General features: G+C 35.0%; 1 protein-coding gene across 1 annotated transcript; it reads right to left on the reverse strand.

Annotated features, from left to right (window-relative positions):
* Nucleotides 1-2,666: 2,666 nt before the first annotated feature.
* LOC107937172 (phenylalanine ammonia-lyase G4) lies at nt 2,667-7,552 on the reverse strand. Its single transcript, XM_016870010.2, has 2 exons — nt 7,055-7,552; nt 2,667-4,703 (listed from the first exon to the last, which is right to left on the reverse strand). The coding sequence occupies exons 1-2, from the start codon at nt 7,435-7,437 to the stop codon at nt 2,954-2,956; spliced, it is 2,133 nt and encodes a 710-aa protein (XP_016725499.1). The 5' UTR covers nt 7,438-7,552; the 3' UTR covers nt 2,667-2,953.
* Nucleotides 7,553-20,750: the final 13,198 nt, after the last annotated feature.

The raw sequence follows: 20,750 nt of genomic DNA on the forward strand, positions 1-20,750 counted from the left end.
AAATTTCACCCTTCGTTGTTTTCCCAGAACACAATGCTCGCAAAATTCAAGTTTGCAAGTCTTTGTACCTTTCAATAATCCTTGCTTGGCTAGAGTTTGCAAGGATTTTTCACCAGCATGGCCCAAACGCATATGCCACAGCTGTGTTGCCTCAGCGTCCTTCTTGGTACTCGTAATTGCTGCTGCTGTTGTCCCGACCACTGTACTACCTTGGTAGTAATACAGATTGTTCTTTCTTATGCCTTTCAACATCACCAATGCTCCTGAAGTTGCTTTAAGAACTCCATCTCGTATTGTCACAACTAGGCCTTTAGATTCTAACGACCCCAAAGAGATGAGATTCTTCTTCAACTTTGGGACATATCGTACATCCCGCAAAATTCTAGTAGATCCATCATGACTCCTCAGTTTAATTGAACCTATCCCGGCTATTTTACATGTGTTATCATTACCCATGTAAACAACCCCTTCATCTAGTTTTTGAAATTCAAAGAACCATTCCCGAATGGGACACATATGATAGGAACAACCAGAATCCATGATCCACTCATCTGCATATAATGTTGAAGATGTCATACTAAGAGAAAAGTCTGACTCTGCTTCACTATTGCATTCTGCAACATTTGCATCTTGCGGAGTCTTCCCTTTTTTCTTCAATTTTGGACAATCTTTCTTCCAATGTCCTTTTTCTTTGCAAAAAGAACATTCATCTTTGGCAACAGCTCGACCTTTGGACTTTCTTCTCTTCCCCTTAGACTGACTTTGTTGACGACCTCTTGTTACCAATGCTTCCACTGCTGCTTCACCTGAACCTTTCAACTTATCCTTTCGGCGTAGTTCATAGCTATACAATGCAGCAGTTACTTCATTGAAAGTTACTTCCGATTTTCCATGAAGTAGAGTAGTTTCAAGGTACTCAAACTCCTCAGGAAGCGATCCCAACAACATTAACGCCAAGTCTTCGTCTTCAAAAGTCACATCCAAATTCAACAAATCAGCCACCAGCTGATTAAAATTGGTAATGTGCTCGTTCATCGTGGTACCAGGAACATAACTGAAACGAAACAGTCTTTTCTTCATATGTAACTTATTTTGACTGTTCTTCTTCAGAAATTTCTCCTCCAATGCTTTCCACAATTTACTTGCAGAAGTCTCTTTACTGAATGTATACTTCTGCTCTCTGGAAAGACATGATCGAATTGTACCACATGCCAATCGGTTGATGGTCTTCCATTCTTTATCATCAACCCCTTCTGGTTTTTCTTCCTCAATGGCAATATCTAGACCCTGTTGAAAGAGGGCATCTAGAAGCTCACTTTGCCACATGCCGAAATGACCTGTTCCATCAAAAATTTCCACTACAAATCTCGTATTTGCAGTTCCAATCCTCGGCAAAATGTACGAAGTGGAAGTTGTTGATATGGATGGTTTTTCTTCTGTCATTTTTGCCATAGCTTCTACTTAATAGCCACCAAATGCAGAATACCCACAAGCTTTAGGAAATGTTTCTGATGTGTAAGATCAGACTAAGCTGCAAACACAGAGCATACTACAAAACCTTGGCTCTGATACCAATTGTTGCGGAAGCGACGATAATATTAATAACAATATTATCAGAAATATTTAGATAATTATTATGCCAACAATTATACTAAGAAAATTCCCAGTTAAATTGGAGGGGTCACAATGGTCCCGCTTAAAACCCAACAACTAGACAGAACTCACTTAGATATTTATAGCAATAATAACTAAATAAATATAACCAACATAAAGCTATTAAATAAAAGCAAACAAATAAGAAATAAAATACCAGAGTTTTAACGAGGTTCGGCCAATTTAGCTTACGTCCTCGGACACTACCAAATTAATATTTCCTCTAGAAATATTACAAAGGAGAAGATTTTGGGCTGATACAACCAAAGGGGGAGGGGTTCTATATATAACAAACCAAACCCCCTCCCTTTCTATCTTTTCCTAATGTGGGATATTGCCAATATTCAACACTAACAACTGTAACAGCATGAAGGGTGTCAACAATGGCGAACTCAACCTACCCAAATCCTCTACTATAAATAAGCACATCCTTATCAGTAGGCATAACACAAATCAAATCAAAGCAGAAATATTTGTAACTGCAAAACAGTCCAATTTGGGTTCAACTTTCTAAGTTTAGATGTTTTTGTCAAATTGATTTTATTTAGCGGATTAAATTAGTTTTGGATTGGATTACTTTGATTGAGTTAAATCGAGTTTTAAAATATTTGATGTGTTTTAGTTTAGATTAATTTTTATTCAAGTTGGATTGTATTGGTTTAGGAAATTTGAGTTTTTTCAAGTTGAATTATTAAGTATTCAAATCTTTTAGGTTTGAGTCGTTTTAAAATTTTGTTGTTTCGAGTTCTATTTTATTAATATTCGAGTTATTGACTTGTCAAATAAAATCAAGTTTAATTTATATTTGAATTGATTGACTTTGATTTTTGTATCCAAGTAAGAATTAAAATGTTTTCGATACGTATTGGAAAATGTTGGGAACATCTTACATAGAAATTTTCAATTAATCAAAATTTTTTTCTTACTACCCTTTAATTATCCCGATAGCATCCTTTGAGATGATAACAAGAATTAATTTCCAAAGCCAGGACCAAGAGAAGTAATTCAATGAATTGAGTAAAAACACTATCTTATATATTCATTTCATTTTGCTGTAGTCATCTTCTTGATACAAAGAAACATTTAATGCAAGTAATTAAATTCCCGCCCCCCCCCCCCCAAAAAAAAAAAAGAACAAGTAACTAAAAACAGCAGCAGTTCTTGTTTATCACAAATTTTTCGAATGAAAAATTAAACAAGCTATATATATATGTCTTTATATATGAGCACAGGTTAAAGAACTTACTGAACAGTGTGGCTTTGTTGTAGCTCTCAAACTTTGAGAAAAGAAACACCCTTTTTAGCATATGGGCAAAGGAGCACCATTCCAGTCTTTCAAGCAATCCAGCAATGGATCAATCAACTTCCCTGCACACATTGCTGTGAAAACCTTGTCACATTCTTCTCCTGGTGAAATCACTTTCTCACCTGTTAACAAATTAGTCCCAAGAACTTCCCTCACAAACTTGTATAATGGGTAGGACCTGCATTCTTCAATCTTGTTCGGGATAGCCGGATTCCCGTTCTCGAATTCGGTTCGGGCGCTTTCGACTTCTTTAGGCAAATGGGTTTTCAGCTCTTCTTCAAAGACTCCAATCTTTTGGAAGATTGAAGTGGTGGAATCTTTTTCTCTGTCACCATTCATCAATGCATGGTCTACTAGTACTTGTCTCAGTTTCTGTATTAAGGGGTAATTTGCACTGCAAGGGTCGTCGGCGTAGGCATAGAGATATTCGCGATCGACGACTCGTAGAAGGTCCTTTTCGCAGAATCTCGACGGGTGGAGTTCACCATTGGATCCCATTGTTAGGACTCTTTTAGCCACTTGGCTAACTGTGTTCTTCACAGTGTTCTTCAAATTCTCTTCCAAATGCCTCAAATCAATGGCCTGGCATAAGGCAACCATGAAAGTTGAAGACATGAGCTTCAATATGTCAATAGCTTCAGCTGTTTTTCTTGCTGAGATTAAGCCCAAAGAGTTCACATCTTGGTTATGTTGCTCAGCACTTTGCACATGGTTGGTGACAGGGTTGCCAAGGTATTGAAGCTCAGAGCAGTACGAAGCCATCGCGATTTCCGCCCCCTTGAAACCATAATCGAGGCTCGGGTTCCGGCTTGCTGACAAGTTCGAAGGTAACCCATTGTTGTAGTAATCATTAACAAGCTCAGAGAATTGAGCAAACAGTAGTTTGCCAATTGCAGCAATAGCTAAACGAGTGTTGTCCATTGATACGCCAATTGGAGTACCTTGGAAGTTCCCTCCATGTAAGGCCTTATCTCTTGAGACATCAATCAAGGGATTGTCGTTTACTGAATTGATCTCTCTTTCGATCATTTTGGTTGCAAACCTGATCGTTTCGATCTGAGGACCGAGCCATTGAGGTGAAGTTCGAAGAGCATATCGGTCTTGCTTTGGCTTCTGCAAAGGATCCAGTTCATGCAATTTTTGTGCCGCTTTAATGTAAGAGCTACCATCCAAAATATGTTCCATAATTGCAGCAGCTTCAATCTGACCTGGATGATGCTTCAATTTGTGAGTCAAATGGTCTGTAAATTCAGGTTTCCCTTGCATAACTTCAGCAAAAATGGCTGACAGAACTTCTGAGAGAACAGCCAATACATTAGCCTCAAAAAGGACCAAGGAAGCTAACCCAGACCCAACAGCGGTTCCATTAACCATAGCCAAACCCTCTTTTGGTTGCAACTCAAAGAACCCACCATTGATCCCAGCTTTGCTAAAGGCTTCAGTTGGGTTCAATGTCTCACCATTAGGTCCTAAAGCTTTAGAGTTTGGCCTGCCAGTCAAAAGGCCAGCAATGTAGGAAAGTGGAACCAGGTCACCGGATGCAGTGATTGAACCCCTGAGTGGCACACATGGAGTGATGTTGACGTTGAGGAGCTTAGTAATGGCTTCTAGGATCTCAAATCTAATGCCGGAATAGCCTTGCAACAGAGTGTTGATCCGCACAAGCATGGCTGCCCTCGTTGCAGTGTGTGGCAAAGAATGGCATGACTCGGTTCCTTGCCCGAAAACTCCAGCATTCAAGAACCTATTGCAGCAATATGATATTTTAGCCACTGTTTAACAATATACTAACTTCAGGAACAACATGTAAGATTACAAGCTGAAATTCAACCAAATACATGTGATAATAAAAAAATATTAAAATTAAAAAATATTTTAATAAATATCTCAGAATAAGCAGTTTTTATCTAAAACAGTCCCTGATGTAATTAAAATTCGATATGATCCCAGCTCAATTTTCCAAAAAAATTATCCACACAGATCAAGTCAGAACTTAATGAATATGGGCTGGGATCCAACATTTATGGAAAATTTTGTCATCCCTGGGTTAGCCATGGCCAAGTAGGTATGGGACTAGATAAACCAGGTCATTTATTGTTAGTTGGACCGGTTCAAGTGATTTAAAAATTTATAAAAATGATTAAAATATATATAAAAACAGAAAAAGGTCATTTGCAAAACAATTGATTTAGGCTCTCTATTTGGACCAGTGCCTTAACTAGCTAGTTCATAATTCAATTGACTGAATTGATCCGATTTGAAAATAGCACTTACAAGACAAAACAATAATGAAATAACAAACATGTCCAAATTTATATAAAATAAATTATTGAAGTATCAAATTTGATATCAACATATAATATCTCAAAAAGGATTGTAACAATAAAAAAATAACTCAAGCATAACAAACATACGAATTACTATATCCAGTAAGAAAATAAGAGAAAAAAAAATTAAATTAACAAATATAATGTTTTAACAGTATCTAAATTTCCAAGTTTTTATTATTGATTATTGAGTTGGAAAAATGACAAATTAGTACTGTTTATTACCTTGATAGATCATTTTTCAACAAGAATTTTACCCTTTTTGACTTGGCAAAAATTAAGTTGAAGTGCTGGAGATTACCAAATTTACTTTTCTAATATTTCTTGAATTTTACTCCACCACCAACCAAATGAGATATATATATATATTTTTATTTTACGATTATATAAAATAAGTCATTGTCTTTGAATTTGAATTTGACCCCACATTAAGACCTAAATGTTTGAGGCTTAATTAATTAAAACCAATGAAGAATACAATAGAATAAATTAACTCAAGCCAATCATTTCATATCAACTATCTAATCCAATCTTTATTACATATTCATTTCATGTTTGGAGTGCATGTAAGTTTCTAATAAAAACACGAAAACAGTGTAAGAAACACATATTTAAATACAATTAATTTATGATTAAATATTATGATATTTTAAGTTTAAATTATTATAATAATATGTTAAAAATAATAATTTTTTAAATATTTTTCAACCTTGTTATTCTGGGATAGTAGTTGAATCAATTATATTTATGTTCAAATAATTAGGGAAAAAAATAGGAAACGTGATTAACATAAACGGATTGCCAGATTTGTTCCATAATTAATATTTAGTTGAGGATCATTAACTCTGGTTTCCTTTTCTGAAAATTTTCTTTAGGTATTAAAATAAAATCTAAAACCATTTGAATTACAATATTTTTCTAGTGACCCACAAAATTAAATTTTGTGCCCTTCCTAAAAGCGACTCCTATCGAAAAAGATTAATATAAAAAAAACTATTTATATTTTAAAATTTCTATTCCATGGAAATTTTGATTTTTTTTTAAAAGAAGCTACAAACAATTTTAGAAAAAGTATAGGGGAGGTGGGGGAAAAATTGAAAGCTAAGTGCATGGGTTTTTCACATAATTAATTAATGAATGAGATATATAGCTGAAATTACAACTACCAAACATGGCGGAAAGAGTGTTGTGCTAATTATGGCCTATTTAAAGGATCTTAGTTTTTAGTTACCTAAGTTGGCGGAAAATATAATTAAAATATATTATCATAAAATAAAAATATAATATAAGTCTATAAATTAATCAAAGTCAGATATTAACCTATTATCAAAGACGAATATTGAGTCAAAAAAATTGATATTGAATTATAAATTTTAGAAGGATCAAATAGCAGTTTTACCAATATTTTAAAAGGTCATATGGCAATTTTACCAATATTTTAAAAGGTCATATAGCAATTTTACCAATAATGAATAGTACTGTTTTGATACGTGAAAATAATAATACCAGAGAACAACTCCTTAATATGATGTTTAAGGTTCGATTTTCGAATTTTTCAGATAATTAATCCAACATGAAATCAACATAGAAAAAATAAATAACGATTATAGAACAAAGAAAAAATAAAGTATGGATATGATATTAATGCATAAATATTTTCAGATTTATTTATATGATATGATATAAATAAATATTAACGTATGAAAATTTATATAATCAGCGAATTATGACGGTAAAAAATAAAATAAAATGAAAAAATTGAAGTTACCTTATAAGCTCCTTTTGGAGGGCACCGCCTTGTTTGGTTCTCCGATGAGATGTTGCACCAAAGCCAGTGGTGACTCCATAGCTGTCCGTACCTCGATTCATTCCTTCCATAACCCAATCACTGCTGGCCTTAACGGCCGGCCGAGCCGCCTCCGAGAGCTCAACCTGAACGGCGACGTCGCGGTTCGCAATGGCCGTGACTTGAGCTATCGTTAATGTCTCACCACCGAGACGAACCACCGGCTTCTTGTACTCCTCAACCATGCGCTTCACTTCATCCAGATGGCTACCTTTCATTGACTGAGCTGACGCAGCCCAGTTCAAGGGGTCGGCCAGTGACGAACCGTTTCCGCCATTACAAAACTGTAACTCCATTGGTTCCATTGATTCAAATGGCTAATGATTGGCGTCTGGGAAATTTTGGAACTAAAGATTTTTCTTTTCTTTTTCTGAAATGGAAAGGAAATTTTCAGGGAAAGTGAAAATATTCCTGAGTTTGTTGAACAATATTTCCAAGGTTTAAATAGAGAGAAAAAAGAAATAAAAAAATAAATAAAAATGTCTGAGATGAACATTGAGTGTTGGGTGGGTTGGCCGACGGGTTAGTTGAGAACATTATATGGCCGTTGGATCTTGATGGTTGTGATTTTGACAATTGTTTGTACTTGATTGGTGGATGGTCTAATAAACCTCCAATGGTTCCAACATTTTTCTTTTTTAATTGAAAGGGAAATGGGGGTTGGTGAGCACTCGGGGAGGCACGAAATTAGCAACGTCATCCCACAATTCTTAGCTTGCTAAATTACCACTTTGGCCATTATTACTCGTATTTAAGTTTTATCATACGTAGATTATTTCCAGATATATTTTGTTTGTGATAGTACTTATAATTTTTTTTAAAAATTATATAAACTAGATTTTATCATACTTACGATGTGGGTGAATAAAAATATTTTATATTTGTAAAAATATATTAATAAATGATTATTATTGGAGTGGCAATAGTTTTTTATATGAATTTATTTGTATTGTATTTGATTTCTAAATAATATTTTTAAATTGTTTTATTTGAATATTATATAAAAGTATGAAAATACCCTTACCATAATATTAATTACTTTTTAAAGTAAATGTATTTTAATAATTTTACAACTAAATTAGTATCGAGTTGACTTATGAAACCACTTCAATTAGACACTTTATATATAGTATAGATATATAATATCTTAAACATGGTTACGGTGATATAGGACCAAAATCAAACCAACCGATTGAATCGAGAATCAATAGTTCGATTGATGAAATAAAACCGAGTATAAACCAAACTATTTGTGAATCGATAAGAAATCGAAAATCAAGATAAAAAATTGATAATTCAACTTATTAAACTAATTTAATTTTTTTAATTATTTATTTAATTATTATTGAATCAACTGTTTAACCAGTAGAATTAAGAGTTGATTGTCTAATTAGCTGAACCAGATATAAAGTAATATAATATCATACATTTAATTAAAAAAAATAAAGTGTAGGGTAATAATTTGTTTTATTATTTTCTTAGTAATTACATTTGTAAGTTTATTTATATATTTATTAATTTTGTAATATATGCTCGGCAACATTATCCGAATAGTTTTTTTTTTTTTTAACTTGGTGTGTTGATAGAAATAGTGTGAGAAACTTAACAAAGTTTGTTGAATTTTGTAATAATAAAAAGGAACTTGCAATGTATTTGGGGTACATAATAATAAATTGATGTTTGTTTTGTAAGAAACTATAATCGTATTTACTTACATTAATATTAAAATATTTGACTAAAACTTTTAACACACAAATTCTAGATAGACACATTTCGAGGAAAATTATTTAAAGGTAGAGTTAGCAGAAGGATTATTTGGTTTAAACGTTGAAAGAATGAGGACTGATAAGTAACTTTTGAAAATCTAGGGATCCAATGTAAACTCAAAATTTTAAGATCACGAATACTATTTACTCTATAAATGATTAAATGTAGTATGACGCATCATGTGTCTCCTGTGACTGGATTATAAAATGATTGGATCAAATTTAATAACAGTGTTTGGTGGCAAGCTCAGGTGGAAAACAGGAGATAGAGAGCCTTAGAGTTTTTTATTTTATTTTTTAGTTTAACATGATAGGTAAAAATAATATAGAGATTTTTGTATTTAGAGTTGAATTATATTTAACTTTTTTTATTCGAAAAATGAATAAATTAGTTCCTAAATGTTAAATCAAAAAGTAATATGATCATTTTATTAAAAGTTTCATAAATTTTTACGATTAAAAACTGATCTCTATACATCAGCGTGAGGTGTATGTGGCACACCAAGTATCGTTGTCTGGTTATTCAGTTAGTTATACTATTTTTTTAACACTACAGATGGATGACTAGTTTAACAGAAATGACATGTTTGCTCGTTAATTTTAACATACAAGGGCTGATTTATTCATTTTTTTGGTAGAAGAGACAAAATAAAAATTGACTCTTACTATAAAAGTTCCATGATACTTTTACCTATAGTATTCCATTCTTTGAGTTGGCGCAATAGTAAAGTACTCATAATTCTTTAAATAAAGTTTTAAGATCGAATTTTGTGGATAGAAAACAAATAAAATTTAAACAGCTTTCCTTCATTTAGAACTTTAATTTAATGAAGTTTAATTTAATTGAAGTTTAATGTCGCTATCGAAAATGAGGAGGTTTCAGACCTACATGCAAAACCTTTATGATTTTTTTCTTCATTTATATTATAGAATTAGGTATATTTCCTAATTTTTATTAGAGTTTATGTATATATACATGTCATATGTTTAACAAAATTAATTTATTATCTGAAATATTTAAAGTAATAAAAACAATATGATATTTTCGATAACCATATTAAGATTCAATTAAATTAATTCAAAATTAAGAGATTTTAAAGACATATATTATCGAAAATTAGGAGGTTTTAGACTTAAATGCAAAACCTAAATTAATTTTGTTCAAAACCTAAATTAATTTTGTTCTTCATATATATTATTGAATTAGGTATATTTCCTATGTGTGCGTTACCTTTATGATTTTTTTATAGAATTGCAAATAAAATTAAATTAAATTAATCTGTCATGATATGTATATGATACACAAACTCTAACAAAAAGAAAAGAAATCAACATATGAAATCAAAATTCATTATTAAAATTTTTATAATTATCTTACGCGGATAAAAAAAAACAAATAATACTATATACCTTACGGTAAAATAATCATAATTCCTTAAATAAAGTTTTAAGTTTGAATTTTGTGGATAAAAGATAAATAATTCTTGAAGAGATTTCCCTCATTTAAAAGTTTGACTTAATTTGACTTAATTTGACTTTAAATTTAATTGAATTCTAATATTATCAAAATTTAGGAGGTCTTAAACCTAAATGCAAAACCTTTGATAAAAAAGGAATGTATCTTATGTGGATGTCAATATCATGATGTGTACAACTTTAAAAAGATACTTTATTATGTTTAACTCAATTTCTTTTAAACATTTCACATGATAATTTCTTTTAAATACCTTATAAGGTAAGTTAATTAAAAGTGAAAAAAATAATAATTTATCATGTGAAATGTTTAAAAGAAATTAAGTGAAAATATTTAAATGCATAACAAATTATCTTTTTAAAGTTTACACATCACAATATTGATATATTCACATAAGATTCCTTCTTTTTTTTTTAATCAAATTATGAGTGAATGCATGCATTGGAATTTAACATTATTCATGAAAACTAGTAGAAGTGTTTAGGTTTTGTATATATTGAATAATGAAAACAAGTAGAAGTGTTTAGGTTTTGTATATATTGAGATGTTGAGGGATGACCTAAGGCATTTTTTGCTAGCCAAGAGCCTAAATGACTAACCTATAGTCTATATACATTCCTAGTAGCCTAATTTTGAGCCTTGTGATCATTTCTTAATGAACCAATGTGTTTGAAATCTTGAGCCTAAAGGGTGTTAAAGACTCATGCCTTCTCGGTCTTTGATCTTGAATTGCACTATAGAATGCATGTCAGGCCACAGACATTGAAGGTTAGGCTAGGTAGGACCAATTTGGAGGTTTCAAAAATGTAATTGAGAGAATAGTGAAGAGATGGTTCAATGTAGCGTGTATAGGCTCTTACAAAATATGCGAAGAACAAAAAATGTGAGCAAACAAGGAAAAAAATTTGAGAGTAAAAAATAAAGTGAGTGAATAAAAAACATGATTAGAGATAAAAGAATTGTGAGTGAAAAGAGAAAAAAAATTATAAATTATGCTCAAAAGGAGAAATCAAACTTTTCATTGTCATAGTAAACAAATACTCGTTAAGTTATTTGTTGTAACATCCCGTCTGACGAAGCCTTAATGTTCAAATATTATTTATAGAAGTAAGGTATATAGAGTAAGTTTGGAGTAAGAATGTGTTAAATTTGACTAAGTATAAGAATTATTTTAGTGCGCCTTCGGGTGAAGTCTGCTTTGGTGAGCTTGGCGGTTTGGCGGACTCTTCTGAAGAGTATGTGCCACCCTAGACTGTTAAACGAAATCTTAAGCCCTTAGTTTTAAGACTTTATTTTGAAAGAACTGTGTCTTCTATTATTATTTTATTATCCTGGCTGAACAATCTGGTTAGACAAACGAGAATTTGGTTAGTATAGGACTAAGTCTTTGTAACTTGTCAGACCTATATTTATGAAAAGAGAGAAGTGCTTAGTCACAAGGAACGAGGGGTTTGGAGGGAAATTAAACTTATCCATTAAGTTTTTCCTTCCGTGCATATCTGTATAAAGCAAATTTTGGCTTCTTGAGCAAGTTTTATGCTTTTTTTGGAAACCACATTTTCTTTTCAAGCATTTTCTGTGATTTTTCTCTTAGCAAACTCTGGACTTAAGATTGCTCGAAGACTTGGGTTCGTTGTACTCAACCAACTCAACCATCGTTTGGTACTTGGTAAATATTGATGAAACTCAAGTTATTTTCATGGTTATTTACGAGACCCTAGGGTTTTATGCTTTAAGGTCAGTTTGAGGTGTAAGGAGGAAGCTTACAGATTCTGCGTTTCCTGTTAATGTTCATATTTAACTTGTTTAGTTTTTCTAGTAAAATGATCTGCTAAGTTAACTCTTCATAGTCTAGCTCAATAAACTCCTGAAAACTCACGTAATAAAGGTAAGAGTCTTATTGTCTGATCTTGCTGCATATTCTGGTGAGTTCTTTATTGCTTCTATGTGTGTGTATTATGTTTCTGTTTATGTTGATTGAGGTAAGTACTCTTATCCTATGAGATGATGTGTTTATGAATGAGTAATAAAGGTTTGTGGTTATAAGTTTGAGTAAGTTGTCTGTGTAAATGGAGTAAGGGTCTTTCTTTGAGTTTAAGTCATCACTCATTGTCTCTAAAATGAACAATATGAATTGAGTTATGAAAATGAAATCATGGCGATGCCTTCAATGAAATGAGTATTGAACTAGCAAATCGCGATACATGGAAATGGATCATGTAGCCTCTGGTAGGGCATGTGTTAGTGCAAACCAGATTGGCAAATCATGATGAAACGAATGAAATGAATGCTAAGACTTGATAATGGGCTTGGGCATGGCTAACACGAAGAAGGATGTTTGCATGGTTGTATAGGCATAGTGCATGCGCAGAAGGAATAATGTTTGTAGTAAAGTCTATTGTGAATGGTATTTGCTAGCGAGTGAACTGTATGGCTTGCTGAGTTGGAAAGGTTTATTAGTATTATATATATAGCTATTGATATGTTTGCTCTAGAACTCACTAAATTCTTTGAATTTATTTAGTTGCATTTCTTTCTCAGGATCATTGACGAAGTAAAGGACTTCTTGTAGACTATGCTAGAGGACATATATTCCGTGAGATTTCTAAGTATTTTGTATTATGCATGGCATGGGGGTGGTGTCAATATGGTGTCATTCAAAGACTGAATTTTGAATTTTAAAGCTACTCTTTTGAACTCGTTATTTCAATGAAACCTTAGTGAAGTGATTATATTTTTGCAAAGTATCGAATTATTTACTTCGAATATTTAATGTTTGTTTAATTATATGTGTATGTATATGACACTATAATTAAATTTAGGTCTACGCCAAATACGGTCTTAAGTGCTTCTATGTTTTTCATCTCCCTTGGAGATGTATAACCCTATTTATCTTTAACTTTGCAAAAAGTTTATAAATTATATTTATTTGAATTATATTTTATGAAGATCACGTCCGTTACTAGTTTTAAAAAAAAGATTTTAAGTTAGTGACACGCCAATCCTAGGTCCTTTTTAAGGATCGGGTTTGGAGTGTTACATTTGTACTAGTTAATATCGAGCCATATATTCCACATGATGGGAGAGAAAACAAAGGTAAGAGAATGAGAAATAAGACGTGACTTTAACAATTACATATGGGGGAATTGGGAACAACGCCATGTGATGTACTATTCGTAGTGCTTAAATTGTTTTGAGCTAATCTTTTTTTTGAAATCATACCAACCCAAGCCTCAGAACGCTACAAGCCAAAATGTAACACCCCGAAATTGGGGTTAGAAGAATTAAGATTTGCAAGTGATTCATTGGTTTCTGATAGTTTTTTACGTATTCTTTTACGTTTGAGGGACAAGAATGAGCCTGTTGGTTCAGTGGTAAGGTGTTTTTTAGTTTACCCTTTGGTAATGTGTTCAAATCCTCATACGTGCAAAGTGGAATTATTTTATTTTGCTTCCATTTTGAAAATATGGTAAGTTAGCATTTTATTAAATTATATTTAGTAATTTTTATTTTTTTTGATATTTGGAAAACAAAACTCTTTTATAGAAGAAAGAAAAAAACTGAAATTCCCTGATTATTGCATTGGTTATTTTATTTAGTGGTAAAATCGCAACATTTGTTAGCAGTTTGACTACATAACAATAACGACACAAATGACCTCTTCGTGGTGTGAATTAGTTGGATAGGTCCACTATAACCCGATAGTAGTGTGTAGAGGATGGAAGGGTTTTGGAAAAACTCTATAATTGGTGTGTGATATATGGCTGAAGATGGTATTTTGAGACTAGATAGGTTGATATTGAGACTGATGCATTTGATTATGATTTTTGTTTGTTCTATTTTAGAGTAAATACACCACATATGACTGTTTGGTTATGCATTGATTCGGTTTTTGTATTTTTGAGAAATTATAAGTGAATAAGTTGTGCACATTTGTTAACTGTTATAATAATGTGATACACTAATGTATTATGATCTCTGTGTTTGAATTGATTTTTTGTAATTGCAAATTTTAGTTAACTATTCGATTTTGTTTAATTATGTTTGGTTTAGACTCACACTGAGCTTTCGTAGCTCACTCTCCTAGTTTCTCCTTTTCAAGTAACCTTTGAGCATAGAGGTTGGACTCGGCAAACCGGTGGTCTCGGAGTTTAAGGAATTTATTTTTGTTAAATTGATGCTTCCTAAAATTCAGTTTATTATTTTCAATTGGTTTGTAAAGAAGATTATATAAACTGTGGTATGGGTTTTTCTTTTAGACTTTCGCTAAGTTTTTTGTTTAAGTTTTTCCAAAACTAAATTTGAATTCCACGTATGGATTTGAAATAACTAGTCATGGTTTCAATTCTAAGTTACTCCAATGTTTTTGTGCAGAAGCATTAACTATATAACTGTTTTTGAGCTAGAGCCAAGCAAATATTTTTTTCTGCTACAATAAATGTCTGCAAATCAAATCAGAAAATATCAATTTGGTTAAACTTAAATTTTAGCAATATTAAGAACACTATTTACAAAACATAGGATTTATCAGATTTTCGTTAGACATAAGAAGGAAATGGTTTTCAAAAAGGGATTTTCGGGATTTTGATTGGGTTCCCTTGTTAGGAGTATGGGGAGCCGTCGGGTATGCTCCTCTACTTGCATTAAGACAGTACAGATCCAGACAGTTTACACCACCAATATACGGGTTAGCCCAGTGCGAGTTCGTGTTCACAGGGACTAATTACAAAAAGAATGTTCGCGAGATATCAAATGCCTGGAACCAGACTCGTAGACTGAAAAAGTTTGCTGCCAATCCCATGACTACCCCTGAGTACGATCGATGGTGGAGTCAGAGGATTAACGAAAATATCCCCACGTCAGATCAAGGGAATCCTCGATCGATATAAGAACACTTGAAAGTAATCCCATCTGAGCTAGAAATCATCAGGCAAGATTTCGAGAGAAAGAGTCTGGAGCTAGAGAAAAGGATCGAGCAATTGGAGAAAGAAAAAATATAGCTGGGGCTAGATGTCGATGTCCAAAAACTAGAAGCTGAAAGACTCAGAAAAGGAAAAAACAAGGCTGAAGAGGACTTGGACGGTTTGAAAACGGACTATAAGAAGCTGCGTAGGTCAATGAGAACCGCAGGGTTAGGAAAAACATCTGAACAGTGGCGATAAAAAGTAAAAGAAGAGAGAAGCAAAGCCAACCAATGGGAAGAAAAATTTCGCGATGCTCAAGCTCGAGAAGGTGCTCTGAAAAGAAGTTTGGTAGAAAGCCAAAACGAAAAGGAGAGATTAAAGATTCGGATGTCAGAGTTAGAGAGGTCCTTGTATCAGTATCGTTCGTGTAACTCTGTAATCGAGTTGAAAGCTAGTCAGAGCAGAATCGAAGAATTAAAAGAGAATACAAAAGAACTTAAAACGACACTGCAAAATCATGAACTTCAGGTTGAACGCCTCGAGGTAAATAACGAGCAGTGGAAGGAGCAACTTCATCAATCTCAAGACCAAGTCAGGAGCAGGGACTACGTCATGGGCGAAGCTTTGACTCAAGTGCGAGAAGTGGCTGATCACTTACAAACATTAGCAGTACAAGTCGATGTGCTGAGTTTAAATTACGAGTCGAAATTGGACCGATGCCGAGAGCTAGCTTGGCTTCTTAGACGGGTCAAGGCCTTAAGTATCAGGGCCAACCCTTATATGTAATCTATTTTATGTAAAGAAACTTGTTTTCTAGAAAAGTTACTCTAATGAAATCGAATTGGAATCAACGCTTTTTTGCATTCATCGCATTCATTGCATTCATGCATCAGCATTGCATCATACGCACTAAAACTCACAAAAAACCCTAAAAATCATGACAGTTACCCTAGAACATCGTTACAGTACAAGAGGAAAATAAGAGCAATGGACCAATGGTTAGAGAGATTGAAACAAATGCAAAAAGAGATGCAGGATCAATTACAAACACGCATGCAAGAACAGCTTGCCAAAATCCAGCAAGATATGAAGGACCAGATGCTGGAGTCCCAGAAAAGCATGATGGACCAACTAACGCGTCTATTGGCTGGCGGATTAGAAAAAGGGAAAAGCCCCTTGATCAATGCGGAAGATGATAATGAAGATCCTACCTACCTTTCGGGTTTTTCCCCAACGGACATTCAGACACAACCTGATATGTACCCAAGAAGGCCATCGGTCACAATTAGGCCCCAACCATTTCAAGCCGGTGTTTCAGCACCGATAAATTATCAAGCTGGCTCGGGATCCAATCCAGGGGATAACCCGACCAACCCTGTGGTCCTCAATCTCGATGAAGTAACAGAAACAGAAAAGACAAGGGTAGAACTCCCAAGAGAGCTTGAAGAAAGATGTAGATGGTTAGAAGAAAAATTTAAAGAAATGGAAAGCACCTACTATCGTGGTGGAATCGATGCTAAAGAATTAAGTTTGGTTCCGGACCTGGTACTCCCTCCTAAGTTCAAAACTCCAGAATTTGAGAAGTACAACAGGACTAGCTGTCCCGAAGCTCACATCACTATGTTTTGCAGATGAATGGCAGGCCATGTTAATAATGACCAACTATTAATTCACTGCTTCCAAGAAAGTCCGGTTGGAGCTGCTTCTAGATGGTACAACCAACTGAGTCGCGCCCAAATCAGTTCATGGAAAGATCTAGCTCAAGCTTTCATGAAGCAGTACGGTCATGTGACAAACATAGCCCCTGATAAAATCACTTTACAGAATGTGAAGAAAAAGCATAATGAAAGCTTTAGGCAGTACGCCCAGCGATGGAGAAATGTGGCCACACAGGTCCAACCCCCTCTGTTGGAAAAGGAAACCACTATGCTCTTCATCAACACCCTGAAGGCACCTTTTATTAACCACATGTTGGGTAGCGCAACCAAGAGTTTTTCAGACATAGTAATGTCTGGAGAAATGATAGAAAATGCGGTAAGATGTAGGAAAATAGAGGCTAGAGAAAACGCCAAGAGGTCAGCGCCGAGAAAGAAAGAGCACGAAGTAAATAATGTGAGTTCAAATTCGAAATCGATCACTGTAAGCCAACCAAGGTCGACAACTACTGGACAGCAGGGCCCATCCAGACAAGAGCCCAACACAAAACAAAATAGGGAGAAACTCTAATTTACGCCCATTCCAATGACGTACAAGGAGTTATACCAAAGTTTCTTTGATGGACATGTCGTGTCCCCCTTCTATCTAAAACCAATGCAATCTCCATACCCCAAATGGTATGACGCAAATGCCCAATGCGAATACCATGCAGGAGCCACAGGACACTCGATAGAAAACTGCACCACTTTCAAGAAATTGGTTGAAAGACTCATCAACATGGGTATCGTGAAATTCGATGATACATCTAGTGCAGAGAATCCATTACCTAACCATAGGGATAAGGGGATAAATACGATAATCGAGAATTCAGGGGCAGAAATTAAGATGAATATTGTAGAAGTGAATACCCCATTGAAAGAAGTATGGAAGAAAATGGTGGAAAGAGGGTTGATAGCACAAAATTCAAGGGTCAGACCTCGAGAAGCAAAGAATTATTGCGAGTTCCATGATCAAGAGGATCACGAGATTCAGAAATGTAGCCAATTCAGGGCTTTAGTACAAGGATTGATGGATAATAAGGAGCTGGAATTCTTCGAATATGTCGGGAGCCCGAAAGAAACAAATGTGTGTGCCTCCGAAGAGGGGTCAATGAAGGATGTTTACAAAGTCAACCACCCAGTGGTTATCATATCGCGTCCGAGAATGAATGAAGCAGGGGCACAAGTTGCGCCAAAGGTCGTAATCCAGAAGCCCGTTGCTTTCCTTTATAAAGATAGCAAAAAGGTACCATGGAACTATAGTTGCAATGTGACAATCCCGGGAAAGGAGATCCCGATTAATGCATCAGAGGAAGGTCAAGACGAGGGTTTTTATACGCGTAGCGAAAGGCGTTATACCCTAAATACAAAAGTCGAGCAGGTTAAAAGAAAATCATTGGCAATTGAGCAAAAGAAAGAGAAGCCGGCGGGACCTGAACCAACTGTTAATGAATCAGTAACTGAAAAAGAAGTAAAGAAATTTTTTAAATTTCTAAAACACAGCGAATATAGTGTCGTAGAACAGTTGCACAAACAGCCAGCTCGTATATCGGTATTGGCCTTACTCTTAGGCTTAGAAACCCATCGCAGTGCATTGATGAAGGTGCTGAATGAAACTTATGTTGTTAACGATATCTCTGTAAACAAATTAGACCGCTTAGTCAACAATATAAGTGCCGACAACTTCATATTCTTCAATGGCGATGAAGTACCGCCAGGAGGCCGAGGGTCGACTAAAGCTTTGCACATCACGACTTGCTATAAAGGGTACACATTACCGGGGGTATTGATTGACAATGGGTCGGCACTAAATGTCCTACCCCTATCTACGCTGAGTAGGCTGCTAGTGGATAGTTCCCATATGAAGACATGCCAGAATGTAGTGAGAGCATTTGATGGCATGGAAAGGAAGGTAATGGGGAGAATTGAAATACCATTCTTAATCGGGCCGAACACATACGAGGTAAATTTCCTGGTCATGGACATTAGGCCTTTATATAATTGCCTATTGGGGAGGCCATGGATACACTCGGTAGGGGCAGTCCCTTCATCGCTGTACCAAAAGTTAAAATTGGTAACCGAAGGTCGGTTAGTAACGATCAATGCTGAAGAGGACATTGCCGCCGTAATAACCAGTGACGCCCCATATCTAGAGGCAAATGATGAAGCAATCGAGTGCTCTTTTTTTCGATCTTTAGAGTTTGTGAACGCGACGTTCATTACCAAGGGAAATAGGATTCCAATGCCCAAGTTATCTGAGATTACAAGAATGGGACTATGGCTAACTGTTGGGAAAGAGGCCCTACCCGGAAGAAAACTCGGGAGATACCTCCAGGGAAGGATTAGTGTACCAATGATGAAGGACAAACAAGACCGTTTTGGGTTAGGATTTAAGCCAGACATGAAACAAAAAAAGAAGGAACTTGAGAAGAAGAAAGAAAGAAGGAGAGCGCGATTGAGCGGGGGAGAAATCGAATGGGAACCAATGATCTTCCCCCATATATCGAAGACTTTTGTGTCTAGAGGGGTCATTCACTCCGAGCGGAAGACGTCGGAAAAGGAAATCGTGGAAGGAATGATGGAAAGTTTGGACATCAACGCCACATACGAAGAAGGAACTGAAGTAGAGAATTTGTCGGGCATTCACCCTTATGAGCCGGGAAGTGTTCTGAATAATTGGACTGCGGAAGAGATTCCTGTAGTCTTTAGAACTAACTCAGAATAATGTCCAAAACACACTTATTGCTCTAGGCCTAGGAGTAATAAGTGTCCTTTTGTGAAATAGGCTTATGTTCAAAATTGTTATTTCAATGAAATGCATCCTTTTGACTTATTCTGTGCAAATATTCTTTTATTCTTTCATTCATGATCATACCATACATATCATTGTTCTTAGATTCTCTTTTTCTTTGTATCTTCCTTCGCACCTACAACAGGTCTCCAGATATCAACGATGTGAGTGACGTTGCTACTAACTCAGAGTCTCCTTTTGAGCGGGATAAGTGTCTAGAGGGATCTCAGGACTTTGGGGATGACGGAGACTGTAACTTATCCCTTGATTTGTTAATGATGGTAGAACACGAGGAGAAACAAATTCTACCCCACAAAGAGACAGTAGAACTCGTGAACTTGGGAGATAAACTAGAAAAGAAAGAAGTAAAGATCGGAGTTTGCATTACCACAGAGACAAAGCGGGACCTTATTGAGTTACTCTAAGAGTTCAAGGATGTCTTTGCATGGTCGTATCAAGACATGCCTGGGCTAAGTACTGACATTGTGGTACACAGGCTCCCCATTAAAGAAGAATGCAAGCCAGTTCAACAGAAGCTCCGAAGGATGAGGCCGGATGTTTTGTTGAAAATAAAAGAGGAGATCAAGAAGCAATTTGATGCTGGTTTCTTACAAGTAGTTAAGTACTCGGAATGGGTAGCCAACATCATCCCCATCCCTAAAAAAGATGGAAAAGTACGGATGTGTGTAGACTACAGAGACTTAAACAAAGCCAGCCCGAAGGATAATTTCCCGTTGCCTCATATTGACACCTTAGTGGATAACACGGCAGGTTACTCACTCTTCTCCTTCATGGATGGTTTCTCAGGGTACAATCAGATCAAGATACATACTGAAGACATGAATAAAACCATATTTGTGACCATGTGGGGAACCTTTTACTATAAGGTGATGCCGTTCGGATTGAAAAATACGGGAACAACATATCAGAGAGCCATGGTAACCCTATTCCATGATATGATGCATAAAGAAATTGAAGTCTATATCGAC

This window comes from Gossypium hirsutum, chromosome A10, assembly GCF_007990345.1.
Source record: "Gossypium hirsutum isolate 1008001.06 chromosome A10, Gossypium_hirsutum_v2.1, whole genome shotgun sequence".
NCBI classification, from domain to species: domain Eukaryota; kingdom Viridiplantae; phylum Streptophyta; class Magnoliopsida; order Malvales; family Malvaceae; genus Gossypium; species Gossypium hirsutum.

Bases quoted from the DNA above. Each gene is read 5' to 3' on its own strand.
- LOC107937172 (XM_016870010.2), bottom strand. From the start codon at position 7,437: ATGGAACCAATGGAGTTACAGTTTTGTAATGGCGGAAACGGTTCGTCA. The intron at 4,704-7,054 runs GTAACTTCAATT...TTGCTGCAATAG, and splicing joins CTCCAAAAGGAGCTTATAAG to GTTCTTGAATGCTGGAGTTT.